This window comes from Chiroxiphia lanceolata, chromosome 15, assembly GCF_009829145.1.
Source record: "Chiroxiphia lanceolata isolate bChiLan1 chromosome 15, bChiLan1.pri, whole genome shotgun sequence".
Taxonomy (NCBI): domain Eukaryota; kingdom Metazoa; phylum Chordata; class Aves; order Passeriformes; family Pipridae; genus Chiroxiphia; species Chiroxiphia lanceolata.
Genome location: NC_045651.1, coordinates 14,820,049 through 14,834,797, shown reverse-complemented (window position 1 = coordinate 14,834,797; position 14,749 = coordinate 14,820,049). Strand labels below are relative to the sequence as shown.

The 14,749-nt window shown below is 39.2% G+C and overlaps 1 protein-coding gene across 3 annotated transcripts in view; it reads left to right on the top strand.

Annotated features, from left to right (window-relative positions):
- The window catches only part of CNOT6 (CCR4-NOT transcription complex subunit 6), a 33,600-nt gene that overhangs the window by 1,562 nt on the left and 17,289 nt on the right, over positions 1–14,749 (top strand). For 2 of the 3 annotated variants that reach the window (XM_032702876.1, XM_032702878.1), the window contains exon 2: positions 13,680–13,793. In XM_032702876.1, the coding sequence (XP_032558767.1) occupies positions 13,682–13,793 (112 nt within the window). In that variant the 5' untranslated portion in view covers positions 13,680–13,681. Of the gene's footprint in view, positions 1–689; positions 1,070–13,679; positions 13,794–14,749 lie in introns of those variants that run through there. The other variant, XM_032702877.1, reaches the window with a different exon arrangement.

Sequence of the window (14,749 nt, the reverse complement as noted above, 5' to 3'; positions counted from 1 at the left end):
TGCGGAACGGGAGCGGGCAACGGGGAGCTCCCGCACCCCCACGGCCTGTCGTGGCGTTCGCTTCCTCATCCAGAATTTTATGGAGAGCGATAAGCCTGGGATCAGACAAGGCTTTAGAAAAGGAGATATCTGTGCACCTGTCTCTGTCTTGATGTGGATGGTGAACACGTATTTTACCAGCAGTTTTTCCACGAACGTTTAAAATTCACGTGAAACCTGCTAGGTTGGTATCCTGGCTTGGCCTCGATGATCTCAGAGGTCTTCTCCAACCTACGTGATTCAGTAATTCTTTCATGCTTTACTTTTTCCAATATATATAAAAAAATATTCAAAACAAATACAGTAAACTAAAGGTTTTGTTGGTTTTTGTAGGCGGGTTTTTTTGTTTGTTTATTTTGATTTTTTTTTTTTAAATACAGCTCTTTATTTCCACAAATGCGTAGAAAATTGTATGGCTAAAAATATAACTGCACGGACGGGTGTTTGCATTGTAACTAGAGTTGCAGATCGTCTGTTTTTTCATTTGATTTCTGGGGCTTATTTTCTTAATCTAGATTTCACCACAGTGGGTAACTAATTCAAAATTCAAGGGATTAAGAAATACCTGTGGTATTTGTCTGGCTTAAATACAAAGATGTGCAAGTGTTGACTGGTAATTGTATTGTATCTCGCATTTTCTTTCATTCTAGAGCAGGTCTCGTAATTGGGAATTTATCAACATTTCCACTGGGGTAATTTTACAGGATTATCCGCCCTCTGTTCTTCCTGCTGGTTCATCTGGACTCTGTGGAGTTTGCTGCTAGCAATGGAGCCTTCTGTGGGGGTTTATTCATGCTATTACTGAAATGGAGCCCTTCGCGTTTGGATTAACTCTTTGTTCACTTTTCACCTGAATCGCTCGGATCAGCCCATGTGTAAAAAGGATACTACCATGCATCCCTTTTCTGTTTGCATTTTGAAGTTGAACTCTGAATACAGTCTCAGTGTGTTCAGGCTGTTTACTGTGCTTGAATTTTAGAGGAAGAACTGAAATATAAAGATAGATGTGACTGTAAAACTGCATGGGCAGGTAAATACTTCCGACGTTTTATATTATGAAGACTTGAAAACATGTTATGACGGGTCACAAACTGAATGAGCACGGTACCTTTCAAGGTAAAAATCGTTAGGAAAAGGCTGTACTAGGTCTTGGGAAGACATTCTTTTAAGCAGGTGCAATGTTCATGATGGAAACCACTGTCTTTAAAATGGGATCAAATGCTCCCAGGTTTGAGCAAACTAAAAAACCTTTCCCAACACACGAACAAAAGCGTCTGGTTTTTTAAAAGCACGGCAGTAAAATAAAAATGGCCTTGTTAATATATCACCAAAAAACTAAGTAATTTTCTTGGTATATTGTGCCATTATTGTTTGGCTCACCACCATGCCTAAGAGTCCAGGTGGTGAACCAGAATTCCTTCATCCAGTTGTGCAGCCCCTGTTGCAGAGGCCCCAGTCTGGTTTGCTAACAGACTTTTGAGTTTTAATTTATTTTCTGTTTTTTTCCTGTCATTTTGGCTGTACATTGTGCATGTACAGTCTGACCATTATATCCCTGTCCCAAATGGGGCTGCATTAAGCAAAGATTCTACACAGAATCTCTAGCAATGAGGATGCCTTTCAGTCTTTAGAATTGAAAGAATATACAAGAATTGACACTTATTTCCATAGGGGTTTTATTGCCAGGAGATATATATAGTATTAAAGGTTACAGTTGTGTATGATGAGCTTTAAAAAGCTACCAGTGACCTTAAAACACCACAAGAATATTCTCTACAGGCCCCACCACTGGATTTTAGCCCTAGCGGCACAGGACAGATCCTTGTCCTGTTGCATGCAATGTATTTGGGGTTTTTTAGTCCATATATTTAGATTTTACACTGCTTTTGGTGCCAAAATACTGACATTATTGAATCCAGTCTAAATTTAGACTTCTTTGTGGTGTAATTTTGAAAGCTTTATGCATAAATTGCTCAAACTGAGTCACTGCAGGGTTTCGTCTGTTTTGTTCCTTCTGAAGTGTTGATGCTTCACACTTGGAAGTGTGATTATTGTACAGTACCCTGCAAGATTATTAGCATTGTATTAAGTGACATAATTTATGTTCCTACATTGAAATTGGGTTGTAGAAGTCCACTAAACAAGGGAGTCTTGGCATAAGCTTGGGGACCTGCACTCACAATTTCTACACTGAGCTGTTTCTGCAGTTGAAGTCTTGAAGAGTTTACAAATGCTCAGACAGGTCCCTTAGAAAAAGCTGTTTAAATGCTTAACATGTAGTTTTAGTTACTAATTACACCTCCAAGATGGTGCTTATTTGGAAAGAAAAAGGTTGGCAACAACTCAATTTTTCCTTTTGTAAGGCTGCAACATGAATCCTTTTGTTAATGCCTCAGAGGCCTTTTTTCAAGTGGATAAATCAAGGAGGGCCTAGGAGCAGTAAATATATACAATTGTTTATTTTAGAACTAAAGTACTTGCTGTTAGGATTCCAGTTTGTGCTATAATGGAGAAGATTGATTTGATTTAAATTTTTTTATACTGAGAAGGCTGTTAGTTGTGTTATGGAGGCTGCCAGCTAGACACTGTGATCACTGCCTGGATATTTGGATGGCTCTCTTGTGTGTCTTAGTTCATTTTCCTGGTATGCAACCTTTTTTGCTGCAAGTGAAGTGACTCCCTACCTGAAGACCTTCCTAAAGTTTCTGTGCCATTGTAGAATGCCAGTATCTCCAAGGCCTCCTTTGAACTTCCCCCTTTCCTTAGCAAGGGTGCAGCACCTTGCCATGGTTAGGAGACCATAAATACACCATAATCTGTTATCCTGTGTGTTACAAATAACATGTGCAGCTTTATTGCTTGAGCTATTTTGGAGTATTTTGATGGGTAAGATGTGGATCCTGCACGTTGATCTGACTTACGTGGTGCTCCACAAAATTATCTCTCTGCATAGATCAGTTTGCAGAGTCAAGGATCAGAAAAAAACTCCAAGCACCGGCTGTGCTCCAGAGACAGATCTTTCATATGTTTTTTAGAACAAAACCCACATTGAGCTGACACCTACAAAGACAGGAAGGCTTGAAACTAAACTAAAACACCACCAGGTTTGAGCGTGCATCATCTGGTGTGTATCACCTGTCAGAGCAAGGAGATGGCATCATAATGGCTAAATAATAAAAAGTATTAAGGTGTTTTGTGCCAAACTCTGACCGTTAATACTCTTAAATATTCTTTTATACAAGTTTTAACAGTTTTCACCCAACAGAAGAGATTTGCCTGACAAAGCAAAGGTCATGTGGACTAAGAGCAGTTTCAGTGCTGCCTTACTCACAGTTCATCTGTAAAAAGAGTACTTAAAAGAGAGGTTTTAGGAACAAGTGTGAAGATGTGTGTGAAGAACAATTAAGATTAGGAAGGATTCCTGCTTTGATGAGGAGCATCATGTAATATCCACCTAAGGAGCTGATCATGCAACAATGGTCATGCTCTCTGTGCAGGGAGCAGTGGGTTAGATCACCCCATGGTTTCTTCTGGTGTAGTATGTCAGGGCTTTTCTCCAGTGGCAGAATTTGGAAAGCTGCTTCTTTGGTTGCTCTTTTAACTCCACATAATCTGTGTCAGTACCACCATTGTCAGAATGATGCTGAAAACCACCCGGTGACGTGGCTGGAGCGGCGATACTTAATTATTTAGAGAAAAAAACAAACCCACAACCTATAAACCCCACTTTCTTAGCTGGGTGTCTGTGCTGGTTTTCACCATTGTCTCACAAACAGCTGCATCAACAAAACAGGGAGAGGTGCAGAAGTGGAACATGGGGACAGGAAAGAAATCTTGCGTTGGCTTTGCTGCGCAAGAGCGTGGTTGTGGAACAACATTTTCAGGCTTGTTGGTTAAATTTGAAGTGAAAACAATCTATGAATAGTTTGGTTGCTTCTGTCAGGATGTGGCTAGATGGGTAGAGCATAAACTGTATGATGAGTTCTGTAACATCCTGAACTTCAGTTAGTTAAGCAACTCTTAACAAGCAATTAGATATCTAGAACTTGTATTTTAGGAAGGCGAAGATTTTTGGATTTAGATACTGACATCTCTTGTCAAGCTCTAGTTCAGTTCTATAGCAGGAATGCTGAAAATGAGCTCATGTCCAAAATTCATTTAAAGTAGCTGAGTTACCTCTTACTCCATAGTTCTGTTGTAAGTCTAAGAAATAGTGTTTTGTGTGGTGACTTCATGTTTTCACCCATGAAACAACAGAAATGCGGTAAGCATTCTCCAGACATGAAGAAAAATGTGGTAAGGAATAGGGTGGTGAATGTGCCAGTATCTAGAATAGCTTACTGAGGAGGACCAGATAAAAAATTCTGCATTAAGTAGTCTAAACAAGAATCAATGTTCCTTGTATCGAGAAGAATCATAACTAAATTGTCAAAGGCGATTGTCTGGACACACTCAGTGCAGGGTGAGTTGGTATTATGTGAACATCTTGGAGTGTAAGACCATTCTCAGCTTTCTAAAGACATGTAGGTAAAGCTTTTAAACTCTGATCTTACTGCCTACATTTTTAAGCTAAATGTTTTACAACAGAACTCTTCCTTTTATAGCTGATCTTTTAGGTTCCATCTTACTCGTACAGCATGCAATTATGTAATGCAAGTAAATTCTTAAAGTAATTAGTGAACCTGACATCTCTTAATGTATTGGCATTTCAGAATACACTAAAATAGAATGTGCAAGAAGCTGAATGCTGTGTAGTACTCATTAGTTAGCCAACATGTTTATAGGAGTACCAGTTAAGGTCAGCCTTTGCTTTGCAATTTGGTTTTGTGTTAGTGTTTGTTTTGTATACAGCGGCCTTTTACTATAGGCATAATTACATACAATTGCTGATAATTAAGAACTATTCGAATCATCTGGACCGTGTCTCTGCTACACTGAAAACACTTGGACATCAGATTTCAAATAATTAGATGCTGTGCATGGTATGGGGTGGGAATTTGAGTTTTTTACCATGATTCTGATAAAACAGATCTGTCTTGTAGGTCTGTCTAGAGGATGGAGCAGTCAAGGACCTCTGTGCTGAATTGTGCCATTTGTATTCTGACCATTGTAGAGTTCTCTTTGGAACCCAAATTGGTCTTTATGGCAACTGAACATGGAAGTGACAGTTGCTTCTTTGCACTGGTTTTTCACACCACCCAAGGTTTAGAGGATTCCATGTACAGCAGTAAAATACTGGGCTACGCACTGCTCATCTCTAGGAAATTGGGATAGGTAGAGATTGGGTAGGAGAAGTAAAAGTTTGGAAAATGACATCCTCCCTAGCCCTGCCACACACCTTGAAACCAGCCAGTTTGCATTTCCATGCACAAGTAGTTATGAGGGACAAAGTAACCTTAATTAAATTTGAAATACCTGCAGGTCAAAATTTAACACATTCTGACTGAGTTTTGGACTTAAACAAATTTAAAGGCTGTTCTAGTCACTGCTCTCTAGTCTAATCAAGTCTGCCTAATTTGAAGACAGCAAATAAATCCTTAGACATTTATGGCCTGATTGATCTGAACCAGGATGGTTTGCTTAAGTTTCAGGAGCGTTGCCTCATGTTAGTCAGCTTTGGCTAGATTAAGGATTCTGCAGAACTTTTACAGCTTTATAGATTTTTGAAAAAACATTGAAGCATTTGTTAACTTCTGAATTTTCTCTAGGAGAACTTATATATGCAAATTCAAATAACTTGTCTGATTAGTAATATTCCAGATATACTCACGTAGGTGACCTAATCAGTATCTTGTATTTATTATTACATAGTTGTCATGCATGTTCACATCCCACTGCATTATCTTAAGTCTGAAAAAGAGGAAGGGTAACTTGTGGGTTTGTATTGGCAGTCACATAAAATTATGGTTTTAGAAGTCCTCAAAATATGACAGAAAACCATTATGTCCCTGGTGAAGACATTAAATCTTAATATGGTAACAGCCACTAAAATGTGATCTTAGCAAGTGAAAAAGCACTTGGAATGAATCAATTGACTTAGTGTTGACTCAACAGCTTTTTTTTTTTTATATTTTTAATTTAGATTATTCCAACATTAAGCTATAAATTGGGTTAAAGGGATCTTGACACTTTCCCACATGTTATAGTTGAGTCTCTTGGGGGTGGGGAGTGTTTCAGGAGTCCTTCTTGTGCTGCTCCAGTTCTTGCTGTGCCCACAGCTGGTACGTGCCATCCCTCCCTACACTGGCTAAAAGGAAATGTTTAATTCACAGCGTGTGTTCTGAAAAATTCAGGTGTTACCCTTTAGCTGATTTCCCACTCGGATTTTTCTTGGCCTTGTTTTTTTCAATACTAAATGGTTACTGTAAAAAAAAAAAACCTTGAACAGCCTTTTTCAAGTAAAATGCCAAGAGTGTTTGCAATAGTCCACAAATAATAGGTGTTTGCACAACAGACTTGATATTTACCTAGAAGTAGCATAATAGTAGGAAAAAAATAAATCTGTGGTTTCTTGCAACACTGATGTTTTCTTTGTATATATTTCAATAGAACAATGTGGTTCATGCCTATGAAGTTAAATGTAAGGTTGTATTTCAATGGATAGGCAAGTCCTCAAGTTTCTGTTTATTCAGCCTCAAAATATTTGTGATTTTAGTGTGCTGTAGTGTGGCTTCCTCTATTGTGAGGCAGATTTAATAATTCCAGGGGTTTTTTTTCTTTTGGGTGATGGCCCACACCTGCTTTTCTGAACTTTGGTTTATCTACTTATACAGTTGTGTATTGTAGCAAAAGATATATTTTTATTTATTGTATATATATGTTATAATACATTGTAACAAAGTATATATTGTATAAAATACATGTGGTATAAATATATATTGTATACTACATTGTAGCAAAATACATATTATGTAACAAGCTACATTTCATAGCAGGATGCAAGTATTCTTCCATATTATGGTGTATACCTGCTAATAGCTGGGAAATCCAAAACTATAGGTGTATGTTTAGATTTATTTTTAAAAAAGCAAAGTTTCAGTTTACTGTGTTCTAAATAAGATATTGATAGAAATAAAATGACATGAAATTTAGAAGGCTTTGTAGGAACAGTGTCAGGCATATAGAAAAAATATTTAATTCTCTAGTTCAAGTTTTTATGTCTTAGGTGGGTGGGGTGGTCCCAAATAATTTTAAATAAGAATTTAGCTGAAGTACATTAAATTTACTTCACATGACACTTGAGGTCTAGCTGGGATGTGTTGGGTACTCTTCCTTTCCTCATCCTGGTATCTTGCCTATGAATAGTTTTTCCATCATTTTTCAGTATTGACATCACTCTCTAGTTTGTTGCCCAGGCATGGTACAGGCTGAGGATAAATAATACAGTCATTGGCTCAACTCATCAAGTCAAGTATGTAAATTGTGCAGGGACTGACCTTTGTCATAAGCCTGTTCAAGTTGCTTTTTTGTGAGGAGGTGACAGATGTTGCATCTTGTCATCCTGGCCAGGGACACGGTTGTTGCTTCATTTGTTTGTACATCAGGCTGAAATGTAAGTAAGTTCCCACAGAAATTCATAACTTGCCGAGTAAAATGCCACCAGTGACAGGAAGGTGAGAGAAGTGAGCTTGATTCATTTTGGAAACACTGTTGTTTAAAGAATGGGTGGTGGGTCTTCAAGTGGGAGTGGGAAAACCTGAATTTTTATAGTAAAAACTGAAGTACAACACTATGATGACACTTAAACATTTTTTTTTCCAAAGGGAACAGTAGTTATTTTTGAGATGTACTTCTGTTCCCTTTGGAGAGGGTCACTGTTTGGAGTTGAAAGAATTTCTGTTAATTCTAATAAAGCTCAGCAGTAGAAATTAACCCTTTAAATACAGGTTAATGCACCTGATTAACCTATGCATTGCTAGAAATGCTATAACTTTCAGTTATCTAAAAAGAAGTGTACTTTGCCTTCAGTTGGGATTTCAGACTTTGTTCAGTGTTACTGTTTAACTGATGGATGGGTGAGGGGAGCTGGAAGCAAGATTCTGTTTCCTGCTCTGGGAGAAGAAATTTTGTGTCCCTTATGGTGGTGTCCCGATTTCAGTCCTTTAAACAGCTGCAAATCCACACATACATTTCTGCTATACAGGAATATTACAGGAAGCTAGGCTCCCTCAAATATATTTTTTTTTTCATCTTCCCCACTTAACCAGCTTAATTAATTCTCTTCACCAGCTCCTTTTGTTATCAGACAAAAGTCAGTGTTGATGCAAGAGCGAAGTGGAAATACAGGGTCCTGGGGAGGAGGAACTGCAGCAGGACCAGCTCAGTTCTGCTTCGTGTGTTGTAAAACCACAGTGCAAGTGGTCGGGGGAGTGGGTGTGTGGAGGATCCTAAATTAACTTGGAATTTGAGACATAGCAGTCAATTTAAGAAACTATATTTGTGGAGGAAGTCATTGAAACCCATTTTCAAACGAAACTTCGGATTGCATGGAAGAGAGCTTCAAGGTTAAAGGCACAAGGTTACAAATGAATGGTCTGGGATGAGCTTCAAGTGTGAGGGTTTGGAGAGGGAAAGGGAAAAAGAAAGTCCCTCATATGGACTATTGTTTTCTTACAAAATCTTTGAGCAACTGAATAGATTGCTTTCTATCCTGCTACTTTTCAGCAGTTCAAAAATAATTTATTTGACAAGTAATACTGCACTGCATCAATAAGTGGAAAACATACTTCAGTTATCTTGTTACTTCAATTATCTTGTTACTTCTGACTTTGTTAGATCTAAATTTGTATAGTTTATTCACTGTTTTCAATTAAAGTAGCAAAAAATTTGAGTAATTCTGCACTTGATCAAGTGTGGTACTACATTGTTTACTTTCCCCTCCTGGCTGTCTCCTGATCTGCATCAGTTTGTCAGTAATAAGTAATATCAAGTAAAGGGGAGGGAGGGGAAGTCAAAAGAAGTCACCAACATGTGTTAGGAAATTTGAGAAGCAGAGTTGTAATGCTTCAGCTCATGATCTTGAGGTACTTCTACAGATACTCCCATATGTGTAAATGGGTTTTATAGATGCTACGTAGTAAGTATTGAAATAGTTATTTCAGAGTTGATTAGATCAGTCAAAATTGTGTCTGAACACTGTGCTGCTCTCATTAGCTCATTGTTTTTTACACAGTTTTAGAATTTTGGCTTTCTTTTCTTAATTTTAATTTTGATATGGTAGGAGATGATGTTTCAGGAGAGTTTTTGGGGCAAACTTGATATCTACATTTATAATAAAGCTAATACTATAAAGGTACTTGGCCTGCAGGAGTTGTCTGATACACTTAGTTTTGAAATAGAGCTGATTTATCTGTGGTGTTGTAGAAAGCATTTCAGGAAATGAAGGCATACTGTATTATTTTCTGTTGATGCTTAAAAAAACCAAACAAACCCTTACTGTTTACTCTCAAAATAACTGCTCAGCTACCTATTTTGGTTAAATCTTCCTCCTCACCATCTTACAATTTCATAAAAGTGGCAGAAGAGCAGGACAGGAAAAACATCAGTCTTTCTTGCCCTGTCACTCAGGGCAGACTCTCATTTCTCCATTTCAAAGGCATTATTTATTGGTAGTTTTCCTAGTCGTCTGGATCAGAAACTGCCTCATAGTCGAGTTTCCACTTCACACATGCCAGTAGCCACGGACACCATTTCAGAAGTCCTGCCAGTCAATGATCTGAACTCTTTCCACTGTTCTCCAGCAGAGTAGCTCAGTCAGCTTGGCCTCCAGGAACTCGTTTTCTGGGCCTCCTGACACCGTGTCCTTCATGGCCCTGGTGCTGTGGCTGTGAGGGCACCCCAGGAGCACAGCACACCCATGCACATGGTGTGGGTGATCACACCATCCCCTGTCCTGGACAATTCCAAAGCCAGCACCTGGCCTGGCTGTGCATCCCTGGCTGCTGCCATCCCTGTAATCTGGAGAGACAGGCAGCCGTCGGTGCAGGTGCAGCTCGACCTGTGAACATTTGGCTTTGTCTCTAGTGGTCTGTTCCAAAGTGAAGCCAGAGCCAGTGTTCCATCATCCACCTGCTGCTGTAGCCAGCTCTGTCAGCTCTTCTTCCAACAAGTTGCCCCCCCTTGACTTTATAACCTTCAGTTTTTTCCTTCTCTTTCTGATCCTTGTGACCCTCGCCCTGCACCCTTCCCTGAAGGGTCTCTCTGCCCCTGCTCTCCCTCAGCCTTTCTCTCAGCACCCCCTGTGCAAATAAGGGCTTAAAACTGTGTCTGCACTGAAGGCTCGAGATCTAATTCCCTGTATCAGACCCTGTGCACTGTTGACCTCATTTAGCTCAGTTCCTTTGGGATAAGGGGTGTTAAATCTGTGTGGAGACTGAGTGATCCAGGGTGGGAGTGGGCAGCCACACTCCTCTTCAGCTCTCAAGCTCTTCTGTTTTTACAAGTATTGAAATAACAATTTTAATAACCTGGTACAAGATAGTAAACAATTTCATTTTCATTCAAACTCACTTAAATGTCCTCGTCAACAAATTTATGTAGTTTGGGGCGTGTTTTTGGAATCCATGTCATATCTTTGTTTATGAAGATTGTCTCCTTTATGAACTGATTTGCTGCATGTGATAGCAGCCTAACATTAGTGGTGCTTCCACTGTCTGTGTTTGCACAACTGAAAATTACAGGTGGTGTAAGCTCTTTTGAAAATGATCATCATGATCCTTTAAAAGCTGCAGATAACAATGACTCTGAGGATGTTCAGTGCTATTTTATGGGTCTTACTAAAAATTGCTTTAGTCTGACAAAACTGTATCACTTAAACATTAAAGCTGAGGTAAACATCAGATTAACTGTAGCAGCTCAGCAGGTGCTAAATTTGGATTTGGGAAAGGGAGAAGGGAGAAGAGACAGTGATTTGTAAAAGAGACTGATGTTCTTGAACTGCTCCATGCTGTGAAGGTTTGAAATGCAATTCAAGGTATTGTGCTGGTGTTTTACGATGTCCTGTGAAATACAGCCCAAATTTAGCCTTGCTGTCAGTTCCTGAGAAGTTTTGAGCTCTGGGTAATGGATAAAGATATGCTAGTGCCTGGTGTGACAGTATCCTTGGTGTGGCTGATGTCAGTGATGCTCTTGGTCAGCAGTAATTCCTTCAGCCAGGAGGCTCTCAGGCTTTTGCTGCTTTTTTGGCACCTGGTAATCCTAAACAGCAGGGAATCATTCACTGAGAAATGCAGCTGTGAGACAGGGAAAAACATCAAGAGCAGGAACTTTTATGAGGGAGGGTAGTGTCCTGGATGGACTGGGAGTGCAGGGTCACCAGGATCCAGTGTCAAAACCTCAAATTCCTAAATCTCTAATTGTTTTAGTGCACATTAACAAAACCCACTGGAAAAGTATGTCATCCTCTTCTGGTAGCGAGGGGTGATCTGCTGCTGGTACCAGCAAGGCTGTTAATTAGTGCATGTGATTGAGTGTGCTCTGGGGAGCATTCGTGTTTCTGTACTGAATGAGATTTCTGTCTCTGGTATACCTGCTTCTTGAAAAATTGGAACATATTTATTAATTCAGGGAGCGGCAGGAAGAGACTGAGCAAGGTAAACGTTTCCTGACAAACCAGAGCATTCCTACACGGTGTTGGTCTTTGTGAATCATATGTAATATTTATAGGAATTTCAGAAGAGATGCTCTGTACATTACTTTGCTATATATTCTTGCACCAGTTGCATAGTTATGGCAGGGAGAAGTTATGCTTTTACTTTTCCAGTGGTTATAATCCAATCTCCTCTCCGTTAATTAGTTTAGTTTGATGAAGAAAGTGTTACACTTGGTGATTCCAGCACCCTGGGTACTCAAGGCCCTTCAATCTGGAGGGAGCCTCACCCAGCTGCTATTTATAATCACATCCTTTTACCCACAATTCACTTCTTAAAGGGGAATTTCTTTTCATTGCAGAAATCTGGTTTTGGCCAGTAGTGGGAGGTGGGAAAGGAAAGGAGGAGTGTGATTAGTAAAAGAGCTGTTGTATTAAAGTAAGCTTGTGGTGCCTAAAAGCTTTATTTTAATTAAGTTGCAGAGTTAGCAGAAAGTTTTGGTGAGTTTCTGTTGTTTTTTTAACGTGCAAAGTAAACATTTTTCAGTAAAGTCAATAAACAGATAATAAGTCTGGTTGATAGCCTTATTTACTAACAGTTATTATTTGTTTGTTCTGTACAACGACAACACTCTTCACTTTGTCCAGGGATGTGAAAAAATAAGAAAGCCTTAAAAGACCTGGTAGGAAGATGTCCTTAAGAATTTGACCAGTATAGCTGCTCGTTTATTGAGTGGGTTTGGGTAGCATTATGTTATCACTGTAATGTATTTTGTTGCATAATTGCAGAGTATTGCTTGTAATGTGTTTGCAAATGTGATTTGAGCCACCATTGTTTAATATCTTTATTTCATACAAATACATTTATACTTTGTTGCTTGTGCCTTTCTGTACATATTTAGATGTGGCAGCTTAGGACATGGAAATATTTGCCATAAAAATTCTAGGATATATGTAGGGCAATGCAAAATCATTACTCTTATTTGTGATAAATGTGATCTATACTCGAAGTCCTGTGTAACTTTAAAGCACTGAACTAATTTATAAATTAATACAGTGTTGGTTTAGTTATTTAAAAACTATGTAAGCTGGTTTTCCTCTTAAACTCAGTAAACCCCAGATGTATTTCTCCTGGGACAGAGGAGAGCTAGCTCATGGTGCAGGGAGGGTTATGGCACAGGGCTTTGTTATGGAACTGGGAATCCTTTTTTCCCCCCTCTCCTCTTTGCACTGAAACAGTACAAGTATGTTGATGTACAGGAAAGCTGGAAGGAGGGTGTTTTTAGAGAGGAAGATTTGCTGCTTCTCTCTCATGGTCCATGAGTGGGTATGGTAAAAAGAAATAACCTAGAAAAATGCTTCTTGCAAAGTTACCAGGAAAGACGTGAAAAAGAATGAGAAGAATGGAGTTAAATTTCAGTATTAAATACTTGGCTGCAGAAAGTGATAGAAATGTCTACCTTGGGTACAATATTTTCAGATTGCAAGAGTAGGCTGAAGGTTGGATTAAAACCTATAATTCTGCAGACTTAAAGAATTGAGGATCTTTTTGAAACCTTAATTCTTTCATGATGCTGATTTGTGGAACCTGGAACTGATAGATAATCAGATTTATTAGCTAATGTGTTCTCTGTGAGTAGAAGTGAGATCCCAGCTGTGCTGATTATCAATTTTCGAAGTTTCATTGCTGAAGAACCAAGAGCCTGGAGTAGAATGGGTTGGTTTTGAAGGACATATGACATACCCATGGGAGGGTCATATGGCATATGGCAGGAGACAATGTTTAAGTTGGTTTACACTTGTTGGTAGATTATTGGGTGGGGTGTTAGGCTGTCACCTGCCATTCTGGGAGCATCAGGAATCTCTGTTCTTCTATTTTATAGCAGTTTTCCCATTCAGTGAAGTTTGTAAGTGGGTGTGGGTTATCTTTATCCATAGGTTTGAGAAATACATGGAGCAGACATCCCATATGAAATCTAACTGAAACAGGAATTACCTTCTGAAGAATTCTCAGTATATAACATCTCAATTAACTGTCTTTTTGTTTCAACAGGAATGCCCAAGGAAAAGTACGATCCACCTGATCCACGGAGGATGTACACAATTATGTCCTCAGAGGAAGCAGCCAATGGAAAGAAATCACACTGGGCAGAGTTGGAAATAAGTGGTAAGAAACTGAGGCATGGGCCTGAGTTCTAAACTCCTTGCAAGTAGCATGGGCTGGGACAAGAAGTGTGGAGTGGAGTCGCCCACCTTGAAGTGAGCCAGCAGAACACCAGGAGAGCAGCTGCCAGCCTTGGGTGTGGAGGGAAGAGTGTGGGTTGGGATAACATGGGGAGCTGTAGGAGAACTAAGCTGGGGCAGGTGGGGAATCCCCACATGTAGAAAAGTTGTGAAGGTGAGGGTATGGGTGTGAGCTTTTTGTGTTTTAAGAAGATGGAGTGAGTGACAGCATGAATTTAAAATCTGATTTGTCCAAGAGAAGAGGGTGAGGTTGGGGTTGATCTGTAGGTGTGTGTCAGTGATGTACTTACTGTAAGTGATGGAACAGCAATGTGTTAGTCCATGACATAGTTTCTGTTGAAGCAGAAATTTTCTGTTTAAAAGCAGTTGTAGATTTTGCTTTGTTCTTGAGATTAAAGACAATCCCCAAAGCCTCCAGGATCTGTGCAAGCTTTGAGATACTGTTTGACTCTTGGATCTTTTCTCGAAAATAAGATAATGCTCAGAATTTGTAAGCATGAATTTGACTGATGTGGGACACCAGTGTCACTGGATTTGTAGAGTAAATCCTGATTTTGCTGCAAAAAGTGTGTTTACAAGGCAATTCAAGCAAATATTTTAAGAATTAAAAAAAATTTTTGTGATGTTTGAAACTTAGGCTGAATTTTGTTTAAATATGGAGGTTCTTTATGAGACTGAAAAAATTGGCATGTGGTATTTCTAAAAGACAGTTCAATAGAGAAATTTATGGAAGAAGGAATAAACATCCAGTTCATCACACTGTGGAGAGTCTTTCCATCCAGTTCATTGAATCTGTGTCTTGCTTCCAGTGGCACGTGCCTTACCATGTGAATGGCATTCTTTACTGAAGGTTACAGATGCAGAAACCCAGTTAAATGC